At 39.5% G+C, this 22,726-nt stretch overlaps 1 protein-coding gene across 1 annotated transcript; it reads left to right on the forward strand.

Annotated features, from left to right (window-relative positions):
* Positions 1-992: 992 nt before the first annotated feature.
* On the forward strand, positions 993-16,790 carry LOC109982664 (tetratricopeptide repeat protein 39C). Its single transcript, XM_020631992.3, has 14 exons — positions 993-1,708; positions 2,831-2,879; positions 4,021-4,149; positions 7,441-7,555; positions 8,244-8,604; positions 9,758-9,926; positions 10,183-10,276; positions 10,375-10,482; positions 11,730-11,839; positions 12,832-12,955; positions 13,065-13,162; positions 13,267-13,371; positions 14,529-14,567; positions 14,797-16,790. The coding sequence occupies exons 1-14, from the start codon at positions 1,563-1,565 to the stop codon at positions 14,884-14,886; spliced, it is 1,737 nt and encodes a 578-aa protein (XP_020487648.2). The 5' UTR covers positions 993-1,562; the 3' UTR covers positions 14,887-16,790.
* The last annotated feature ends 5,936 nt before the right edge of the window (positions 16,791-22,726 follow it).

Here is a 22,726-nt window from a genome sequence, read left to right on the forward strand (position 1 = left end):
AGAGAGTGTTTGGCTAACAGACTCTTAAGAGATATTTTCATCACACCTGTTTAAAAAAATCTCACCATTCAGGCTTTTCCGGCTTCTGTTGGATCAGTGACTGCCAGGAAGTAAAGTAAATATATACACACTCAATGAACCTACTGTTCGATCTACAAAGAAACGACGAGTGTATCTGGAAACACATAACTTTACATAACTGAACAGGGACTCACTTCTGTCAAAAAATACTCAAAACAAAATACTCATTCTGAATATTGAGTCAAATTTTAAGGACTGGTGTCATAAAAAAATTATTATGGATCACCTTGTAGATGAGAAAAATTTTGAGTTTTGGTGGAAAATCGAAAACTTATATCTCCAAAGGTTGGGGATTCGATCCCCAGCTCCTGCAGCCACATGTTGATGTGTCTGTGGGTAAGACACTTAGCCCCATGTTGCTCAAGTTCATTTACCATCTTTTCAATGTGTTATACCTGTTAGTATATCCACACTTATCTCCATTTTTCATAAATGGAAAAATCCCATTATTCATTTTAATGCTGTATGCACTAAAGAAACTGGATCACTATATCAATTTTAATATAAAGTAAAGTTTAATAAATCGAAACAAAAATGAAAACAAACTAAATAAAATACAGATTTTAGATAAAAGGGTTGTTTAGGGGAATTAGAATAAGTTTTGGAAACATGTTTTTGTTGCTAAAGCTCTGGGATATTTTTTTCCTGGTGAATTAAAATTTTGAACATCTAAGGTCAAAGTCTTTTGCTCTGAAAAATCCCAGATCCTATCAAATGCATTATAGAAGTTTCAAAGCAGATGGGCAATGGCAATAACCTGTTTCAAATCAATAATAATAATAAAAAATCTATTTTTCTCTACATCCCTGTCTCCACCTGTCTGTCATGTGTGTTTGCATGCTGCACAGGCTGTGCTCCTATTGGCTGCCTCTTTGATGAAGGGCTGGGTTTGGTGTGGATCCTGCGGGTGTGGAGAGAGTGTGAGTGGATGAAAGCTGACAGGATGCAGCTTCGCCTCAGCGGACCTCATCCTCCCTCCATCCTCCCGGCGGTGCGCGCTGCGTTATGACGCTAGGCCGTTTGACGAGTGCATTACGTGGGACTGGGAGAGCCACACAGCCGCTTGGATCCTGGTTATGTAATGCATCGGATGCTGGTGCACGCCACAGAGACGCAGGGGTTAAATAAAGCACTGACGGATGGCTGATTTGGAAGCAAATCACGGCTTATTACTGAGCGTACAGACCTCTGCTATCTACAACTACGATGAACGCTGTGAATCGTTGAAGAACTGTGTGTTTTAGCCCATCTGGGCATCAGTGGCCTATCTCTCCCTTAGGTGCACAGTCGTCTGGAGCCTGCAGAAGCTTCACTGCCTTCCTTTTAGCCGATCAAAGGCGCGTCTCGGTTTGAATTCGCCTCCTTCATCAGTGGAAATAAACCAATGCGGGTTTGTTTTGGAGAGGAATCATATTGTCATCTGTTTCCAAGACGCTCCGGTTCAGCCCATCAGCAGCCACAGAGGTGTAGTGGTACAAACAATGGCGGGTCCCGAGCAGTCCCAGCAGCAGCAGCAGGTGGAGGAGAAAGCAGAGCACATAGATGATGCTGAGATGGCCCTGCAGGGCATCAACATGCTGCTCAACAACGGATTCAAGGAGAGCGACGAGCTCTTCAAGAGATACAGGTAATCATCCCCATACTGTGTAACAGCACGTTGCGTGCTTAAAGCCAGTGAAATCAGCAAGAGTGTGCAAGAAAATATTGCAGATGAATCTCAGAGCACAAGTGTAGCCTAATTAATGATCTACACTAAAAACATGTATGTAAAAAAAAAAAATCGTGTCACCCGTAAGGCCTGTTTATCAGTGGAGAGGGGCTATGTCCCCAGATGTCTGTCCTTCTGTTCCTAAAATCGTGAGACTGAAGTCTGGCTCTGATTTTAGGATTATTAAAGATCGATGACATGATCATCATTGACAAAAGCCATGACACTATTTACACCGACTTGATCAGGTTGTGGATAAAACATCTCTTCACTGAATTATCTCTGCCTCTTTGGACACCTGTGTTATCAAGTCATTCCCTGCATATCAGTGTGAGAGGATTAGAACCCCATGTACAACAAACGAATATTCAAAAACATTTAAGAAATGTATTTATACAAAGGCACTCCTGTTTTACCATAAAATGTTTGATTTGTGAAGTTAGACAATGTAAACAGTATGAATTATGATTTCTGGATGTTTACTATCTTATATCCGACATAGTGATGCACGGTGTTGTGATACCACAACTGATTTGGGGATCAAGATTTTAGTTTCAACACTGCAGAATATAATTAATATGACAACAAATCATTTCCCTGTACTGATGTTGTCAAAACTACCCGATAGCCTACTTGATGTTTTTTCTGTACAGCATTTAAGCTTTGATTTGTGTATTTTGTCCACATGATAGTCATAAGTGAACTTTGCCCCTCCAGTCTTAAGGGTTATTATTGTGAAGCACTTTGTAGCGTCTGCACTTGAAAGGTGCTATATAAATAAACTTTACTGAATTACTTCTGTCAAATGGTTTTTGAGCAGTGCGGTAGTAAGACCCCTGCCTTCAGTCGTGACAGATTGAGTTACCACACCAGCTGCTTTCCATCTTGCATAATTTTCATTCTCTTGGCTGGCTATTTGGATGATTTGGTGCTACAGCTCTAGGTAGTCAATGAATGAGAATTTGTTTATAGTTTCCATTATTATTCCTCTTCATTTGTTTATTTTCAACTATATGTTTCTCCCTCCTGTTATCCCTGTAGGAGTCAAAGTCCACTCATGAGCTTTGGGGCCAGCTTCGTCAGTTTTCTGGTAAGTTTCCTCCGCGCTGGTTATAAAAATGGTCAAATAAAAGTGTCAAAAGGAATGTTCGCTTAAGAAATAGCAGTGATTCATAAAATCGCAGCAGAGTAAGATCCCAGCCAATAAAGTCACAGCCTATAGGTAGACCTGAAGAAACCCAATCTGTTGAATTGTTTCCCTCGTCGTCACCGCTGGCATCCTCTGCATCCTTTTCCCCCCATTAACATAATGGATGCATCGTCCTCTCAAAGAACAGCATCGCTTGTTCAGAGAAGCGCATTACTGTAACTCTGCGTACATCACTGCTGCGAGAGGACACACACACACACACACACACACAGACACACACGCACACACACACACACACACACACACACACACACACACACACACACACACACACACACACACACACACACTGTTATAGCCCCTCAGACTCACAGTCACATACCATGAAAACAGAGATGATGTCATCCTCTGACCCTCAGATGCAAAATGGCCCTGAAGGGAGTGGGGGTGTTGACATCTGACCAACATGGTGGGCATGCACTGAGGGGAATTAAATGCAGCATGAAATAAGAGAATGTTATACAATAAAATATCAAAATGTCAAACTACAAAAAAGCCCTATTTAAATGTCACACAATAATACGACTAAATATTTTTTTTTACATCTGGTATTTCTTGCAAGGGATAGCATTTTGTGTCTTTATGTTCCCCGCTTCAATCTTAAAAGGTGAAAGCAACATTTCAGCAAAGATTTCCTGACTGTGTTATAACCATGTCGGATCTGTCTAATTCCAAACACACAGCTGTACAGATGTCACTGTGTCCCTCCATTCATTGTTAAGCACAAGAGCCCTTTGTCCTTTCTAAGTCTTTTACATAACACTCCTTCCCTCCTATTACAAGATCTTTGGGTTTGTAAGCCAGCTTAAGAGAAGATCTGCTCTGTTGAACGTCAGTGTTTGATATTTCATATCTATTTCTTTGTACGTACAATGAAAGGAATGTAAAACAGTGTCAATACCCTTACATTTGTAAACATGCCAGGCCAACAAAGCTTAATCTGATCAGTATGATATGAACAAATCTATCCCCTTTCAGATGTGTACAATCAACAAACATATCTTTTTGCTTTGCTTGACAGAATGCGATGATGACATTCGAGGAGGAGAAGATGCAGATGGCATGTGACGACCTGAGGACCACAGAGAAACTGTGCGAGAGCGACAGCGCCGGAGTCATAGAGACGATCAGGAACAAGATCAAAAAAAGTGTGAGTGTAAATATATGGACAGTTTTCAGAAAGTACACATCACGTTGACAGTGCATACATGGACACCTATACATTTTTGTTTTAAATCTTTATTTATGACGTGAAGTTACGAGGATCATTTATAAATGCAGTTCTGGGGCAGGTGTAATGAGATTAAATCAAGAACATAAATAATATTAATCATTAAACTTTATTTATGTAGCATTTTTCATACTGCAAGTGGAGCTGTAGGTCAGAACAAGAGAATTAAAATAAATGCAAATACTGTGGGATAAAACCAACTAATCAGATAAAAAACAAACAGTCCATTAATAGCAGGAAAAATGTTGTAAGCTAAGAACCAAGAATATCCTTTGATTTATTTTTAAACAAAGGAATACCAAGGAATAATAAAATATGGAAAAGATATGAGTAAATTAAAATAATAAATGACGTCTAAATGTACGTAATTGTTCCATTACAACATTTTCAGTTGTCTTAAAAGTAGTTACAGAGTTTGCGGTGTTTATAAAAGGCCGAGCTGTTGATTTTCTGCAGAGAATGTAAGAGGATGTGAAGGATTACAAAACAAAGAATTAGAAACGTAGGCTGGCCCTAATTAAGTCAAAGAAACACTTGTGAAAACACTTTCAGTGCCAGTGCATGTTGCAGCAGAGTCATGGCTTTAATGATGCTATTCAAACAGAAGCAGTATTCTACGTCTACATGAAGAAGTGTATGACAAAAGATCCCGTCCACTCACAGCACTCGGCTGTTCGCCACTGAGTCTGGTTCTTCTCGAGTTTTGAGGTGTTTAACTCGGACTTCACCCGGAGTTTCTCCTGCCAGACCCCTAGTAGTTTTTACTCATAAAGTCCAAGTGGGCTGATGTGAGAACGCAGCAGGATATTATCCGGAGAATTCACTTTGAGCCAATGGGAGGGGGGAATGACGTTTCTATACTGTGACTGGAGTCAGTGCATTGACTGTATGCATGCGACCGCTACGATCTCCTCAAACGTTATAAACTGGCTGCATTACGTTGTCTGTTTGTCAGTTTGTTGTTCTCTTTTGTTGATGTTGTGATTCCGCCAAACAAGGCGTAGCTTTGATATAAAGGCAGATATTGTCATTATAGCATCGTATAGCGGACTATGTTGCTCCTTCCGCTACAGCCACGTCTTTTTGTTGTTGTTGTGTACTTACATTAGCTGAAATATTTCCAACAGTTCTAATTTTATAGTTGTAACGCCCAGTGATTTTTGTGGTGGCCACCATAACAGACAGGACATGTTTATCGATGCCATGGAAACACCAGATGTTACGTCAAAGGCCGCTACATAAGGAGTCGTGAATTGCTACTTAAAGCTGCTGTACTGTTGCTGTATGTGCTGCTGTGATAAAAAAAAACGTCATGTAAATTAGACTTGGATACATCGTCGGTAAACATATTCTCTTCCTCAGGTCGGTTTCACCCATTTGTCTTTACTAATGTCAACTTGGAGTTCGTTTTAATCGGGGGTGGGGGGGGGGGGGGGGTGGGAATAGCGGAGAGAATCACTCCCAAGATTACCCCACCCCCCTCGACATCATCAAGTGAAAGCTATTCTCTTTTGTAGCAATGCCGGTCCCTAGATGGGCCTTTAAAATACATAAAACACAACAGTAGACACGCACAATGGGAACCAAACAAGCACAACAATAAACAGGCGGAACAGAACAGGATACAAACTATCATTAAATAAAACCAAATAAACAGAAAGATCAAGGTCATACATGACCACAAGACTGTGTCCTTGTTTCTAATACATAATATAGATCCATGACAGTGCTGCTTTATACAGGACAAGCCACACACTACACTCCCTTTCTGACACGTGTCATCTATTTTCTGCATTGTCTTAAAAGTGTCGGCAAATCTTTTATATGCTGCTGCTCTCACTGAAGATGATGAATGTCAGAAAGTAGTCTTTATAGCTACTTGAAAATATTTACACGTTTCACTGCCAGTCCATTGATGCTGAGATCTCCTCGTATAGCTGCCAGCCACAACAGACCCACTGTTCACGTATTCAACTCTCGGCATCAGTCCTAATGATGCAGGCAGCAGTGAGATCATGCCAAACCCTCTCACAGATTCAATTAGTACTTCAGTGAAATGTGATCAACAAAGTGAGTGAGTAGTGGGGCAGCTGTCTCACAGCTTTGTATCATTTAAACCCCTTTTGATTTATTTCTTTGGCTGCCGTCACTATTATAGATTTCTAAATCGATATTCATCACAATCTATAATTTAATAATTCTTATTTTTAAAGACTGTAAATTTTAAATATACAAGACTGTTAATTACACTAACAAAACTGCATTTTCATTTACAAGTGACCTTTACATGCATCTAAGCTTATTTTCTTTTATTTCAAATAAACACAGGTGGAAAAACACTGAATAAATCAAATGCATGTTAAAAATTATGATTTCTCTTTACAATGTGTGCAAAAGGGGCTGCAAGCTGAGCTGCTTCTAGGTGCTGTGTACATGGGGCGCTTGCATGCACCACTAAGAGTGAGCAGTGTTATGTAAGAAAAGAAAACTGTGTCAGTTCATTTTTTCTTCAGCAGAAAAAAAGGCATCAGGAGCAGCTGCGATCAGCCTTACTCTCTGATAACTCCAGATGAAGGAGTTCAGTGTGACATATGTGACAGATAGATATGGATTCAAAACTACTATTATTCAAACTACTAAAACCTAAAAAGTGACATTGTCTTGGCTGCATGTGTTGTAGCCCTTAAGGAAAACTCGTAAAGAATATCTTAAATTGCTAAGATGGTACCTTACGTGGAAAAAGATTTGTTGTGTTACTGTTTTTGTTGGCATTACCGACAGCACATTTATGAGATCTTTTTAATTTGTGCCTTTTCACTTCTGGTTTATGTACACCACTTCTATAAAAGTGTAGGCTTGTTGTTACCTTTCCTGTCAATATTTCCTCCGCTTTTGAGGACAACTCATTCTTCATTGCAGCTTCGATGCCCCGCTACTTGCATTTTCCTCAAATTTCTAGGAGCTTCACTTTCTTCACAAGTATCTCAAAAATGCTTTGTGAACAAACAAAGCCATCTGCTTGACATGCATGCTAAGAGCCGCAAGCACAGTCCATTTTTATTTCTACTATGTGATAGGCTGTTAGTTTAATCAACACTGATCAAAAACATTTGCCACATCCCTGTATTGATATGGATTGAACACCTAGCACCAAGGTGTACATACTGCTTTTTGTGTTTATCTGTGTGTGGTGATTTGTGTGTTCTACAGATGGACTCTCAGAGGTCAGGCGTCGTGGTGGTGGACCGCCTGCAGAGACAGATTATCGTTGCAGACTGTCAGGTGTACCTCGCCGTGCTCTCCTTTGTCAAGCAGGAACTTTCAGGTAATAAAATCTAAACCCACACAGAGTATGACCTTAGATGTCTGTCTCCCATGGCAACGAGCATTCAGGGCTTTATTCTTGTACCTACACTGCGAGCTCCACATGCTAGCACAAGCTAACCACTGTTGTTTGGCACCTGCCTGTCCAATAGAAATCCGGCCCAACTCTGCGTCCACATATGAAAGTCAACCCAAGGCCCACCCTCACTTTGGAACCAGCTTTATCAGATTGGCGTTTTGCCTCACTACGGTTACATTTTCTCTTATTTGCTGCTAAGACTGCATCTGTTGTATTCACTGGTTTAGCTTGTGTCCAATTAAATCCACTCCTAAACTAACTTAAGTGCTGTCATCGGCACAGTCTCTCAGCATGGTGCTGCCATCTTGAGTTAAAATCTCTTCACTGATGTCAAATGCAGAGTCACTGTGGAGTCATTCTGTGGCCAAAATAAGACATTGAGTCCATTATGAAGTAAGACACTTTTGTGTTCACTCAGACTTATGGACTGACTGACAAAGTAAGACTGAAGCACCATTTCTAAGAAGGTTACAAAAAGTTTCAGTACAATAATGAATCATGAATATGTTGATAAGTTCCAGCTCTACATCCATTAGAAAAACCTTATTGTGGTCTGTTTCCTCTACTTGAGTATCCCCATCAAAATTCTCCCGTTTGATCCCACTAACAGCTTATATCAAAGGAGGCTGGATTCTCCGTAAGGCGTGGAAAATGTACAATAAGTGCCACAGTGACATCAGCCAACTGCAGGAGGCGTGTCAGCGGAGGTCCTCCCTCAATCAGGAGTCCCTCACAGCCGACAACGCCAACCACAACGCACCTGTGGAGAATTGCGTCACAGCCGAGGCCCTGGACCGGCTCAAAGGCTCCGTCAGCTTCGGATACGGCCTCTTCCACCTGTGCATCTCCATGGTACCTCCACACCTGCTCAAGATTATCAACCTGCTGGGTTTCCCTGGTGACCGTCTGCAGGGTCTGTCCTCCCTCATGTACGCCAGTGAGAGCAAAGACATGAAGGCACCACTTGCGACGTAAGTAGACTAAGGAGACTTAAAGATTGCATTGACGGCTCACGTTTGTAATTGTTTGAAAGTTTGATTGCAACAGCAGAACATACGTAGTTTGAGTTTGGCGGCTAGGCTCCGACCTCGTTACTCCTCTCAGATTTATTTCATGAAGAAATCAAGGAGTGATGACATAATATCGTAAACCTCTAGTGTGAGCTTGCAGGTAGATGCTGAGGGGGCTGGAGATTGAAAGTTTAAATACAGCAATTGTACGAGACAGCAATGGCAATGACAGAACAGAGAGAGAGACTTCAATAGATGGCTAAAGTGGGAAGATACGTGTGATAGGTGATTGTGTAAAATGAGTCATGTCAAGCCTGAACTCGCTCTCAGACAGCTTTCTATTTAATGTCAGAATCAGAAATAATTTATTCCTGAAAAGTCGATGAGATGATTTTGTAAAATGTAAAATGCAATGGGCATTGCTTTTTCTACTTTGCAGTACCTCCACAACTAGCCTGCAATTTAACTATTGAGATTTTCTAATATAATGAAAAATGTATAGAATAAGTTACTAAAGAGTAGTGAGAGCTAGAACAGATGCAACAAAATAGCCACCAAATAAAAGCAACTGACCCCAACTGACAGAGATAGATATGTTAATCTGAAAGTATCAACATTTTTACAATATTCAATCAATAGTGTTATTTTGTTGTTCAGCTAAAGGATTGTCTTTATACAAGAAATGGATGCAGCCCCGGGGTCTTAAAGTAAACAGCATGCAGAAAGGCCCAAAACCTCAAAACCTGCATTCTTTATAATGACCAGTAGGGGCGTCGATATGATCAAATTGGAAAGAAGATTATGAGAAAACGACCATACTTTGTTTGATATAAATATTTGATGTTTAAGGTCCCAGTTGTTAGTTTAAAGTCTTTCCCCAAACAGCATGATGATCGTTTTGAACATAACTCTATGGGGCAAACTGATAAAGATCAACATGATCAAAAGCCAAACACATAATTATCCTATTTAAAATCAATGCTAATCTGTCTTTAATGAGTAAAACCAGCAGAAGAGCTATATTGTTACTTTGTAAAAATGCTTACATTAATACAGATTACTGTTAATTTGAGACTACGTCAGACTGAGATCTCTCTCCTGTTGTGTTACTCAGGTTGGCCCTCTTGTGGTACCACACAGTAGTGCTGCCCTTCTTTGCTCTGGATGGCTCAGATACACACGAGGGGCTGCTGGAAGCCAAAGCTATTCTGCAGAGAAAGTCAGTGGTTTACCCAAACTCATCCCTCTTCATGTTCTTTAAAGGACGGGTCCACAGGCTAGAGGTACAGTATCTACATCAGCACCAATCAGTGAGCGAGTAGAGACTGTTGAACATGTTAATGTTGTATTTTTGTTTATAGTGGCTGATTAGGATGCTGTATTGCAGTTGTACTGATGACAAACCCTTGTTCTTACTGTAGACAGAAAGCATGTGTCAAATTGTGATGCTCCCTCTTATTATCTAACTGTCAGTCAACACCTACATAAAGTGTGTGTCTTGCATAACTCGATGTTTATCGCCTCTCTTTTTGTCCCCAGTGCCATATCAACAGTGCTTTGGCCTGTTTCCATGATGCATTAGAGCTTGCATCAGACCAAAGAGAGCTCCAGCATGTGTGTCTCTATGAGATTGGTACGGTTTTTAGCATCAACTTTCTGCAAACATTCGTGCACTTTGCAAACACAGTTAGCGGGAGGAATTCATTTCATGTGTTTTTTTCCTTGTCTCAGGTTGGTGCAGCATGATAGAGCTGAATTTTGAAGATGCATTCAGGGCGTTTGAAAGGCTGAAGAATGAGTCACGTTGGTCACAGTGCTACTATGCCTACTTGACCGGAGGTGAGTCTGACATGCAGTATTATACACTCACACAGATGGGATGTGTCTTCTTGTTGCAGCTAAACAGAGACCAAACCACGACTAAGACCAGAGTGATCAGGACACAACTTCAGAAGGGATAGAAATGTGGTTAAACAGGGATAAATATTGGAGATGCTTTTGAAAAATAAACTGATGCAGAGCAGGTTAAACCTTGAAGCTTCAGTGTCTGGGACAGAGCATCCTGCGTGCACATCGACTCTAAGGAGGAGGCGGGCAGGAGGAGTAACATATTGCTCCTATAAGATAATTACACATTTGCAGAAAAGGGGTAGATGTGTATTTGTCTTTAGGCTGTCAGACCCAGTGAGGGACAATTAAGTGATTCAGTGAGCCAGAGAGAGGAGCTCATGCACACACATGCTACTTCCATAGTTCTATATTTATTTATCTGCATGTGTGTTTTCAAACTCAGAATCTGCACACTGAAAGTAAGCTTCCTCTTTATGTAATGTTGTTATATGTCCAGGTTCATTATTTGGTGAGGGAGCAGTCATGTGGCATGCAACATTTATAACCGGACTTTATATGCATCACCATTATCAGTGTTAGATCATGGTGATGTTTTGTACAGGCATGCTTCGGCTGCAGCTCTAAAGTAAGTTAGTTGTTAAATTATATTTTAAGCATAAACAACATTTCTAAGGAACAAAATCCTCCGTCTCCATTATCTTTCCTATATGACTTCAGAAGCTACGTCCTTTAGTTCTTCACTCGGACAAACAGCCTTTTCTGTTCAGGGGATCAACGTGTTGAATGCTTTATACCTGTGGAGCTCCGACTGGAACCAGACTGGAGTCATTTTAAACTGAAACATTTTAAAAGAGGACTCAGTCTTGTGATCATGTATGATCTTGCTCTTCCTGTTTATTTGGTTTTATTGTATAATAGTTTGTATCCTGTTTGTTCTGCCTGTTTATTGTTGTGCTTGTTTGTTTTTTATTGTGCATCTATTGTTGAGTTTAATGTAGTTTAAAGGCCCAAATAGGAGTGGGCATTGCAAACTAGCTTAGGCTATAAATGCTGTAGTGTGTGGCAACGGTTGACTTGCTCCCTACTTGTCCCTTTACATAGAAATATAAAATACAATACAGTAAAAAATACAGTATGTTTACCAACTTAAGAAGCCTATAACACAATGCTCATTGTAGAGGTCGTAGATCTCGATTCTGATCAATAACCTCAACTTATTTTTGTTTTTTTTACAGTGTGTCAGGGGGCTTCAGGCGACCTGGACGGGGCGAGTGGAGTTTTCAAAGATGTGCAGAAGCTGTTCAAGAGGAAAAACAACCAGATAGAGCAGTTTGCTGTCAAAAGGGTGAGTTATGCTGCAGATTTTTCTCTATTTTTTTCTGTCCTTTCTTTTACTTTTGTACAGGATATATATCGCTTAACACACACAACAGTTCAAGGACATGAGCGTGTATGTAGAAGGAAATTGAGGGAAAATGTATAAAACAAAAAAATAAAGGACAAAATAAGAGAAATAGGAAATAGATTAGCTTTTTATTTTTGGATAAACTGCATGTAACTAGAGCATGACCTAGTTGTACATATGAAATATTTAAAGGTCACATATTATCCTCCTTTTCAAAAGTTTAAATAAGTCTCAGAGGAGAGGACATGTCTGTGAAGTTTCTTGTTCTAAATCCACTCTGATCATGTATTTGATCATGTCTATAAACCCCTTTATTTCAGCCCTGCTCAGAACAGGCTGTTTCTGTGTCTGTAGCTTTAAATGTAAATGAGCTGTGTCTGACCACACCCCCTCTCTGGAAGGACTTGGGCTTTTTCTTGCTCCATGCCCTGTTGTTTACGGTGAGAAGGCAGACTCAGAGGGCAGAACAAACACCTAGCTGTGGGAGTGTCACCCACCTGGGTGAGGGGTTACTGCCCTTTGTGATGTCATGAAGGGAAAATCTCCAAACAGCCTGTTTGAGCACACATTTTCTGAAAGATGGAGCAGTGAAACGACGGCAAGGATGGTCTTTTCTCATAATTGGGGGGTTTGTAGACAGAGTAGGGACATATATTAGTGTTAGTAAAACATATTTGTACATGTATTTTGCATAATATGTGATCTTTAAAATAGTTAGATTGTTTAATAGTTTTTAAGGATTTTTCAGAAATATAAATAAAAAAATGAAGCTACGTTTTGTGGAACGGCTTCAACAGACTATAACCATCTATCAAACTCTACAGGACCAGAAAGTGAAAAGGAGACAAACAATCAGTTCCTGCTCTCTCCCCTGAGAAACTCAATACAGATTAATCACAAAGGTTTTCCTTCTCTGTCTGATCTACCTGCAGGCTGAAAGATTGAGAAAAACTACGCCCACCAGAGAGCTATGCATCCTGGGTGTAATCGAAGTGCTGTATCTGTGGAAAGCACTCGCAAACTGCTCCGCATCTAAACTGCAGATAATGAATCAGGGTGAGTGACACCCTCAGGATCTGAACAAACATAACCAAGTCCGCTGCGGCAGGACTTCTGAGAATGACATTTAACTCTGTTTGATAACTTCCTGTTTACGTTTATTCAGTGTTACAGAGTTTAGATGAGTCGTCCTGCAGAGGCCTGAAACAGCTCCTTCTTGGTGCCATTCACAAATGTCATGGAAATATGAGAGATGCTATTCAGGTATCAGTCTATGTTAAGCACTGGATGACTTTGCAGTTCAGCAGCAGCATCTATCCTTTCATGTTACTCAGGGAGTTATTCTTTCCTTTTTCTCTGGTGTCCAGGCCTTCCAGCTGGCTGCAAAAGACGAGTACGGACGACAGATCAACTCGTACGTGCAGGCGTATGCCGTCTACGAGCTGGGATGTATACTCCTCGCAAAACCCGAGGTCAGTCTTCTGCACACAGTATTCAGACATTCACAAGAACCTGGAAATTATAATTCATGTTCACCACACCCTGTAAAGGCTGCACTTATTAAATGTACACATGCTTTAACAACAATACTTTTACTGACAATAAATACATTATTTATGAAGACATTAAGTAACACATAATAAAATTCAAGTTTCATTGGGCGATAAATTGATTATATGGATATATCGTAAAATCTGGATTTTCATGATTGAAAATCCAGATTTTCTTTTCAACTTACTCCGGCGCTCTTTGGGCGCCCTTTGTTTACATCCTCCCCCCTCGTTTACCTCCTACAGAGTGGCTGGGTGGCCCCAGGTACTGTAAGTGGTTACCAGCTGCGAGTATTTTGATGAACTTGCTCTGCCTCATCTGAACTTTTAAGTACCCTGAAACTAGCTTGAGCACTTATTGCACTTTAACCCCTTCAGAAAAATGCAGGTTCCTTTATTAATGCTCAAAGGGAAATTCAGTTTTCTTTTTTAAGTTTTATTGATAAAATAAAAGCAGAACTTCTTATTAGAAATTTCTTTGTCATTTAAAGTTTATTTTAGAAGGAAGAAAAATCGATGGAAAATCTTAAAATGAGTTAAAAAATCAGATTTTCTTTAAAGGCCATATTGCTCGGCCCTACTTCATAACACTGAGCACCGGAGCATTTGAAACAGATTTTTAGGTTTTCATAATCATGTCAAAGGCTAGGATTGGACTGGCCCTTGAGGACATGAGTACTGTTAGATAACACATTATATATGATCTGAATAATAGTCTGAGATCCTCTGATGGATCATTTTGTTGAGATTCAAGGTAATTCCTCTTTTAATTGTGGAACAAAAAAACACTTAGTGAATTCCCTTATTCTTAATAGAGTTAAAACGGTGCCATGCAAGTCTAACAATCCTACTTTTTACATCTTAAATATCTAACTCATATACTGAGTCTGAGTTATCTGTTATGTAATCTTTCTATGCTTTAATCTCGTGTCACTTTGAGTATGTTTTTATTGTTCTGTTCTGAAGCACTTTATAACTATTATGTGAAAGGTGCCACACAAATACATTTTATTATTTTTATTTGAAAGTGTATTGTACTTAATCTTTAAAAACACAATCTTTGTCATGTTGCAATCCAGACTGTGGGGAAGGGGAGATCATTGCTTCTTCAAGCAAAGGTAAGACATATTTGGGAATGTCCTTCTCAATTTCATTTCTCAATTTAGTTTTAACATCCATCTTGCAGCCTGCTATCTGTCTGTCTGTCTGTCTATCTGTCTGTCTGTCTGTCTGTCTGTCTGTGTGTGTCTGTCTGTCTATCTGCCTGCCTGCCTGCCTGTCTGTCTGTCTGTCTGTCTGTCTGTCTGTCCGTCTATCTGATCGGTTTGTCTATCTGAAATGTTTCAGGAGGATTTCACAGGCTACGACTTTGAGAACAGGCTTCACGTGCGCATCCATTCAGCCTTGGCTTCTTTGAAGGAAGTAGTGCCTCAGTGACTCCATTAAGTGGACACTTCTATGGCCTAAGCTATGTGCTAATAGCTTTTTACACCAAGTTCAAAGACATTCAAAATAACCCTCATAAGACATCCCAGTGAACTGACTCCTGTGTTTTTCATTGCTCCGATATGTAGGGAAATATATTTGTTTGTCAGCCTACCAGATCAGATTGAAATGAAGTTTAATCTCTGTGCTTTTTGTAGATATACCTTTTAGCTTAACAGAAAGTAGATGGAAATTTCTAGTTTAGCTATGGCTAGCAGGCTAAAGGACTATGCCTAATAACTCCAAAGCTTTGATAGTTTAATGGACTGGTAGGTTTTTCTGTTTCATGGTTTATTCACAAACAGTACACCCAGTATTAAATAAGTCTTTGAGGTTTCTAGATGGCCCATTTTTCCATTTCAGCTTGCTGTTTCCACTTGCATTCAGTTGGAGCTTATAGCTGGGCTTAACACAGCCCTGGCGTAGGATGCACGGAGATGAAACTGATTAAAGTCTTTGACTCTGGGATAAACAACAGACAAACATATTTCTACAAACATCTAACTGTTCCTTTGACTGTTTTTTCTGCACCCAAGAGTGTTGGTGGTTTCCATTTTTCTCATGAACTTGTGTATCTGGAGGATTTCAGAAACAGCTTCCCCTCCCTCCAGTAAATAGTTATTCAGCACGTAAAAAAGTAACTTTTTAACTAGAACATATCTCCCTTCAGTAAAGTTAAGATACAGGCGGTTGATTTATTCACATTCCTTAAAGACATGTATGCATATCTGCTTGTTCAATCGCAAAAGGGGGCCACTTGTTATACTTAAATTACTTGAACATAAAATGTGAAACCTCTTGTCTTATAGTCTTAAAAAATCACACTAGTCACCTTAAACCACACAAAGCAACAACTCAGCTGTTATGAGTTATAGTTCACAGTCAAGTAATTAACAGTAGTTAGTGATCTTTAATTGATAGTAATCGGGGGAAATCTCCTCACTTCACAATGCCCTAATGATGTTTTTTTTTAATGTGGGGACATCAGGTGTTGATCCTGTGCACTATGCATGGTATGGCAGGGTAACAGTGGCTTTAGACTGTGTACCTGTGTGTGTCCATCCCTGCAAATACATGGAGGTATAATATAACACATTGGTACTGTATACCTTTGGAGGGTGCTGCTAAACGTCAGCCTATGAATATTACTTATGATTCATTTTATTAGTGTTTTGATGAAACAAGCTTTTAAATCAGTCCATCATAGTGACAAGTGGATTTACTACAAAGCAAAACTGTACATTCACAAATTTAATTTACAGTATGCTATTTGAGTTTAAATGTTGGGTTTTCAAATCCTGGTTTAGCCGGCATAATGGACCACATCGATTCAATAGTGTGATCTTAAACTGGACAGTGATTTTACAGAAACCACCTTTCTCAATACTGTACATATGAATTATTCTGTACAGGTTATTGCATTTTATTAACTAGCACTCTGAGTGTTTGTCATGCAAGCAATATTAAGCAAAAAGAAACAGTCATTTACAAAGGCTCTCAACAATGACTGTCTGTGTTTTTTCATCCAATATTCAAGGTTGTGGATTTGTTTTGCTCTCACTTAAAGCTGGTTTAGTCAAAGCCAGTCATCATCCCCCTGTGGCTGTGATGGATGTAAACTGTGGTACGTAAATGTTCAGGTGACCACTTTGCAGGTGGTCTGTGCGGTGCAAAGTAAAGTAACGGTGAAATGTGAGTTACCCTACCGCTGTACCAAATACTTCTGTCACCCGATAAAAAAAGGTTTGTTTGCTATGATATTTTGTTGAAATTAAGGAAACAAACATGTCAGGATGACGGTGTTTAAAAGTGTCACATAATGCTAAAATAAATTGTTCTCCATTAATCCAGTAAAATATGTGTTGTTTTTCTTTGCGTCTGAGCTGTTCTCTGTGCACTTCGCACATTTAATGTTTTGTCAAATGTTTAAGGCTGTTATATGCTGGAATTCACACGGGAGAAACATAAGTGGCCATTACATTTTAGCGTTGCCAAGGAGGCCATATAGGCACTATGTATCTTGGCCGTTTGTCCTGGAAAGCCTAAGAGGCCAATAAATGGATAAATAGATAAAAAACAGATCTGCTTCTTCTTTGCTGTATCTGCACCAAATCAGTTCTCTATTCCAGAAAAATGTTGCATTCTCAGGAATTTGAAAGATGCAGGTATTTTCCCTGCGGCAACTGGTAGTCAGCTGAGAAGTAGTTTGAATAAAAAACCTACCAATTTCTCTTTATGTAAAAGCAGTATGCTCGACATACTGTTTCCATTATGCGGAATCACACAACCTTTAATATGCCTTTTTAATCATCATTTGAGGTTGTTATATACCTTTCTTTTACACTAATGTTGTTATCTCCAGTATCTATTTATTTTGGGACCACCAGGGGGCGCCCATTGCACAGGCTCTTCACCAAGATGTGATAAGTTTTATTTTCTCACACCTTGAGTTTCATGACAGCAGCCTTAAAGAGAGACACCATTTAAAACAGCGAGACAGCACATTTAGCTTTCTAAGACTAAATAGCAAAAGTTGCTCTGTCTCTGGGGACCTGGCTGTGGATGCGGAGGGTTGTTGGGTCACATTGAGCACAGGTCACTCAGTATGAACTGTGGTCTGGCAGCTGCATGGAGAGATACCAGTTCACCTCCTGGGAAACAAGCAAGGTGCCCTTTAGTATAACAAAAAACCCTGACCCCTCTAGACAGCTCCCTTGTTCTGATGTCCCTCATACATTGATGCATAGGTCCTAATTTTCATGCATGTGTTTGTAAAAATAACAACAGAAGAATTCCACTGAAGGGATTCATACAGTATGCCTTCTTTTTTTATTCCTCCATTTCTTAATGTTAAAACTGTATTATTGCCTGATACTATGGATACGATCAGGTAGTTTAATCTTAATAATCATATTACAGTATTTAGGTTGATCATATGTTCACATACTATACATACATACATACATACATACATACATACATAAATATGTAAATAATATGTAAAACACATATCACAACAAGGAGATGCTTGAAACTGAGTAAAAAAAAGTAAAACAAAAGATTAAGTAAGTGTACTCAATTTGAAAAGATCCAGATCTAGCAACATTACAGTTAAGCTGAAACATTTATGCAACAATAATATACCTCAATTATATGTATGTCGACCCTTCTGCAGAATGAATAATCCAGTTTTTGTATCTTTCATGAATACTTTATACTGCAGGTATACTTTGGTGGTTACCTTTTCTTGTAAAACTTAATGTTAACACTCTCTAAGAAAAATGTATAATGACAAACTTGGTCTACAATACAACGTATATGTTGTAAAAACAAGTCACATACTCCTGAATGTATTGTGATTCTTTGATGTCCTTCATTACATTTATATTTTTGGTATGAGTTCTTTTTCAACCACTAAAAATACTTTTGGATATGCAAATGATACCCTAAAGGACCCAAAATCAACAAATCATGGTAAATGGGATTGAGCTTGTATATGCCTTTCTAGTCTTCTGGCTACTCAAAACACTTTTACACCACAGATCACACCTACCCATTCACACACTGATGGCAGAGGTTGATACGTAAATTGACCAGAAGTAACTAATACTATTCAAACACATTAATGGGTAAGTGTCTTACCCAAGGACACATGGAAGTGTGGCTGCAGGTGCTGGGGATTGAACCCCTGATCTCTCGGTTGAGAGACGACCGACTCCACCAACTGATCTCCAGCTGCCCGATAATAGGGTAAGTGTTGTGCATTTGTGACTTGTCCAGTATTATAGTAGGCGAAGCTATCAAGAGACATATAAATTGCATTATCCAACTTGTGTTAGGTTTTTATTTTTTATTTGCTTTATTCCGTCTGACTTTATTCTCTAAGTATGTTGGACAGGACTCTGTAATAAAAAAGGATGACGATGTATTTAATCTCACCATAAGAGGAGGAATGATTTTGTAATTCAGTCAATGTCCTCATATTAATAATTCAAAATATGACATTATTATTCTCTGTTGTTTCCATGTTGTACATGGTTAGGGTGGGAGTTTGTTCTCTGTGCTCTGATGGAAACACACCAAGAGAGTCTCTTTAAGAAAACAAGTCTGTCACACCCGGCTCGAGGCAACAGCTCACACAACCTATAAATTATTCAGGCTCCTGTGCCACTGAATTTAGACAGAGCAGAGCAGAACTAGAGGGCCGAACAGACACAATACCAAGACTCCTCCTCCTTCTTCCTTCAGCTGACGATTCTGGTCCTCCTAAATAATCTAAAGACATGTCCTTTCAACGCTCACTTATAAAACGGAGCCTTTAGCTTGGCCTACTTCACTTTAGAGGGCAAACAAGTTTATGTGGGGCACATCATGTAGCATGTGGTGATTCATGCAGGTGACATCATTGTTTTTAATCTGTAGTGATTCACACTCCCTTTATATGCTTCATACGTGGTGCATCATGGCTGCACTTTAAAGCAAGATATAATCTTTCTGTGCACGGATTAGACCTTGAAATCTTAATGCTGATGAATTAAATAAAGACGTTGCATCAGAGAGAAATGGAGGAGAAAGAAAGGACCCAAGAGAGATCAAGCAAGTAGAGAGAGGAAAAGAGAGGAGAGTAGGAACAGTAGGCCTGTGCAAAGAGCATGGTCACAATTGCATTGTGTTTCACTCAGGCTGAAACCTGAGCGGGCCAAAGTATCCTACAACCAGATAGCGAGTTCCTGTTCACTGCCCTTTATTGCTGCTAAGCCTCATGAGCAATGGACTTAGCATGGCATAAAACCCAAGAGCCATTCATATGTTCAGGGAAAATTGATTTAAACTAATAGGTATACAAAGAGAATGAGCTAAGAGTGACATTTACCACCGTTTACAGAATTCAGATTGTATGCATGTTTCACTACACAGACCTGTTTATGTTGAAAACATAAAAGTGAAAAGAACATGTATTGATTGAGCACCAACAACCTCTATAGCCACCTAGCCATTAGTGTCCTTTAGTGTGCAGGTCAAGTCATTCACAAGGACACAATGACATTGTAAGGCCCGCAGTCTCATCTCTTCAATCAGCTCAATGACTCTTTAAGAGCTTCACTATAGAGACCTTTCTCCTGGCATTGTATCTAGGGCTTAAATAGGAATACTGATGTTTTTCCTTCTGATTTAAGAGAGGATGTATTAAAAGTTTATCCAATTTATCCAATAGGAGAAAAAAAATCCCCCCACGCTTTATATTTCAGATTTGAACCTTTGAAAGCTGTATCGTTTTTAATTAAGCTAAATTGACTCTGTATTTTTACAACTGTATTCAAAGACAAGAACATTTTAAAACAAGAAGTCATAGGTTTATTTTGGAGCTTTTTACGCCTTTCTTAGAGAAACAGGACAGTGGATAGAGTGAGAAATCAGGGGGAGCGAGAGAGTAGGGAATGACATTTGGGAATGGAGCCACAGGTTGGAATCAAACCCAGGCCATCACCTTGGAAGACTCTAGTCTCAGTTCATAGGCCGCATGAACTAACTAATGGCTACAGGCACTCCCCCAAATGTGCATTTTCACCAGTCTAACTCCAATGTCAGGTACGGAGATCATGAGCACAACACATCCCTTACCTCCCTCTTCAGTTTTTACCAGACATGAAAAAATAAAAAAGTCTGAATTTAAAAAAGGGTTATAATAATTTGTTTTGAATTTATAAATGCCTGTAAAATACACACAGTGTGATTGTTCAATGAAAGCTTCCTTTCCAAACTTTGGTGAGAATCTTAATATTCACAGCTAAATTGGCCTATTTTTACAGACATATAGATGGCTATGTGAACCGGACCCTGGGACTGAAGAAGCTCAAATTAATTCAGAATTTACATAATTTTAAGTATTCATAAATTTGCTTCAAAGGTTACATACTATGCAAAATGCACTTCACCATGTTTTTCTAACACTTATATGTGTCTCCCTAGTCTGTCTACAAACCACCCAATGATGAGAAAAGTCAATCCTCTTTCTCTTTTGCCTGCTCCAATTTTCAGAAAATGTGTGCTCAAACAGGCCGTTTGGAGGTTTTCCCTTCATGACATCACAAGGGCAGTAACCCCTCCCCCAGGTGGTTGACACTCCCACGGCTAAGTGTTTGTTCTGCCCTTGAAATCTGCCTTGTCACTGTCAACAAATTGGACATGGAACGAGAACCGGTGAGGGGCGTGGTCAGAAACAGCTCATCTGTATTTAAAGCTACAGACACATAAACAGCCTGGTCATGAGCAGGGCTGAAATAGAGGGGTTTATGAGCGTGATCAAAGACAGAATCAGAGTGGATTCATAACAGGAAACTTCACAGACATGTTTTGGGGAGCTCTGGGACTTATTTCAAGTTTTGGAAAGAAGGATAATAAGTGACCTTTAAAGCTCAGGAACCTTTTGTTGGCGTTTATTTTAGCGCAGCCTGTGGACAAAAGCACATCTTAACCTTTGTGCTGATGCTGTCCTGTATATGCATTGTTCTTGTATTTTTTGACAAGAAATCTCATCCCTTTTTTTCTCTTTTTTTAAACTTAAACACCATATGAGTTTAAAACTCATATGGTGTTTTTTAAAGGTTCTTTCATTTGCATGCTGTAAATCAGCTTATCTTATATCCCCACTGCAGCAGTTACAGGAAATATATATTATTGTATGTAAATGGTCAATCTTGTTGCTGATGCTGTTTTGCAGGTCACATGTGGACATCAGTGTTTATTTTAATCTATTTCAAAGCCAGCTAAGAAATACTCACAGGCAGCTTTAATGTCAAAAAGTCTTCTGCAAAAACACAAGTACCTCTACATACTTAGTATAAGATACTGAAGTGTTATTTTCAAAATTATTGAAGTTCAAATATATAAATAATCTACTGATCATTTTTTTTCATTGGTGTTATTTCCAGAAGACAATCCTTATCACATCAGAATGAGCTGCCAGTGACTCAACAAAAAACGCAATGCAGTGTCATAAGGCTAAGAGTCTAAGCTATTTGTCATAGTATGAAAAGAACAGGTGTAAATTCTTATTTTGAAGATGGCTCAGTTCCATTTATTTGCTTCAGTTCAAGGGTTTTTGTTATTGAGCATGGTGGGACAATTAAAAAGAACCAACCCATCATTAAGGATAAAAACACTGGTGAAAAGGCCATTTTGCTTGAGGTGCTTGCTGCAGAAATCAGAGGCTAAAACCTGCAATGCAGACTACCCAATCTTTTTAGTAAGAGACTTACAGGAAGGACATTTTTTTCAGAAGAACATGATTATATTTCTTCTTCTCCACTCTGGGATGCTAGATTGTGAGCTATGCTGAACAAACATTTTCCCACAATCACCATGGCAGAGCGGCTGCTTTGTGTATGTTTGTCTCCTCTCAGCTTGATGTCCCCGGATTGACCTACTAAACCCTATTCATGACAAATCCGTGTTTTTTCTCCTGCTAATGCATATTAGACAACCCTGCCTACAAACATGGCTGTTTTATTTCTTTAGAAATAAATGTTTGCATCAATCTTAAGTCTTCTTTTTTGGACACAGTATCATTTACAAGAGAAGTTCTAAAGGGATACTAATCTTGTGTGTTTCACCCTGTTTCCCCCTCGTCTCCTTTCACACCCCTCCCTCCCTCCCTCCCTCTCTCTCTCTCTCTCTCTCTTTTCTCTCTTCCCACTACTGCATTGATGCTGTTACCTCCCTCGGTGATGATGTCACCGGCTCAGTGGAGCTCGAGCATCCTCCTTACCACAGACAGGGAGACAACAGAGCC

The sequence above is a fragment of the Labrus bergylta genome, chromosome 6, assembly GCF_963930695.1.
Source record: "Labrus bergylta chromosome 6, fLabBer1.1, whole genome shotgun sequence".
Taxonomy (NCBI): domain Eukaryota; kingdom Metazoa; phylum Chordata; class Actinopteri; order Labriformes; family Labridae; genus Labrus; species Labrus bergylta.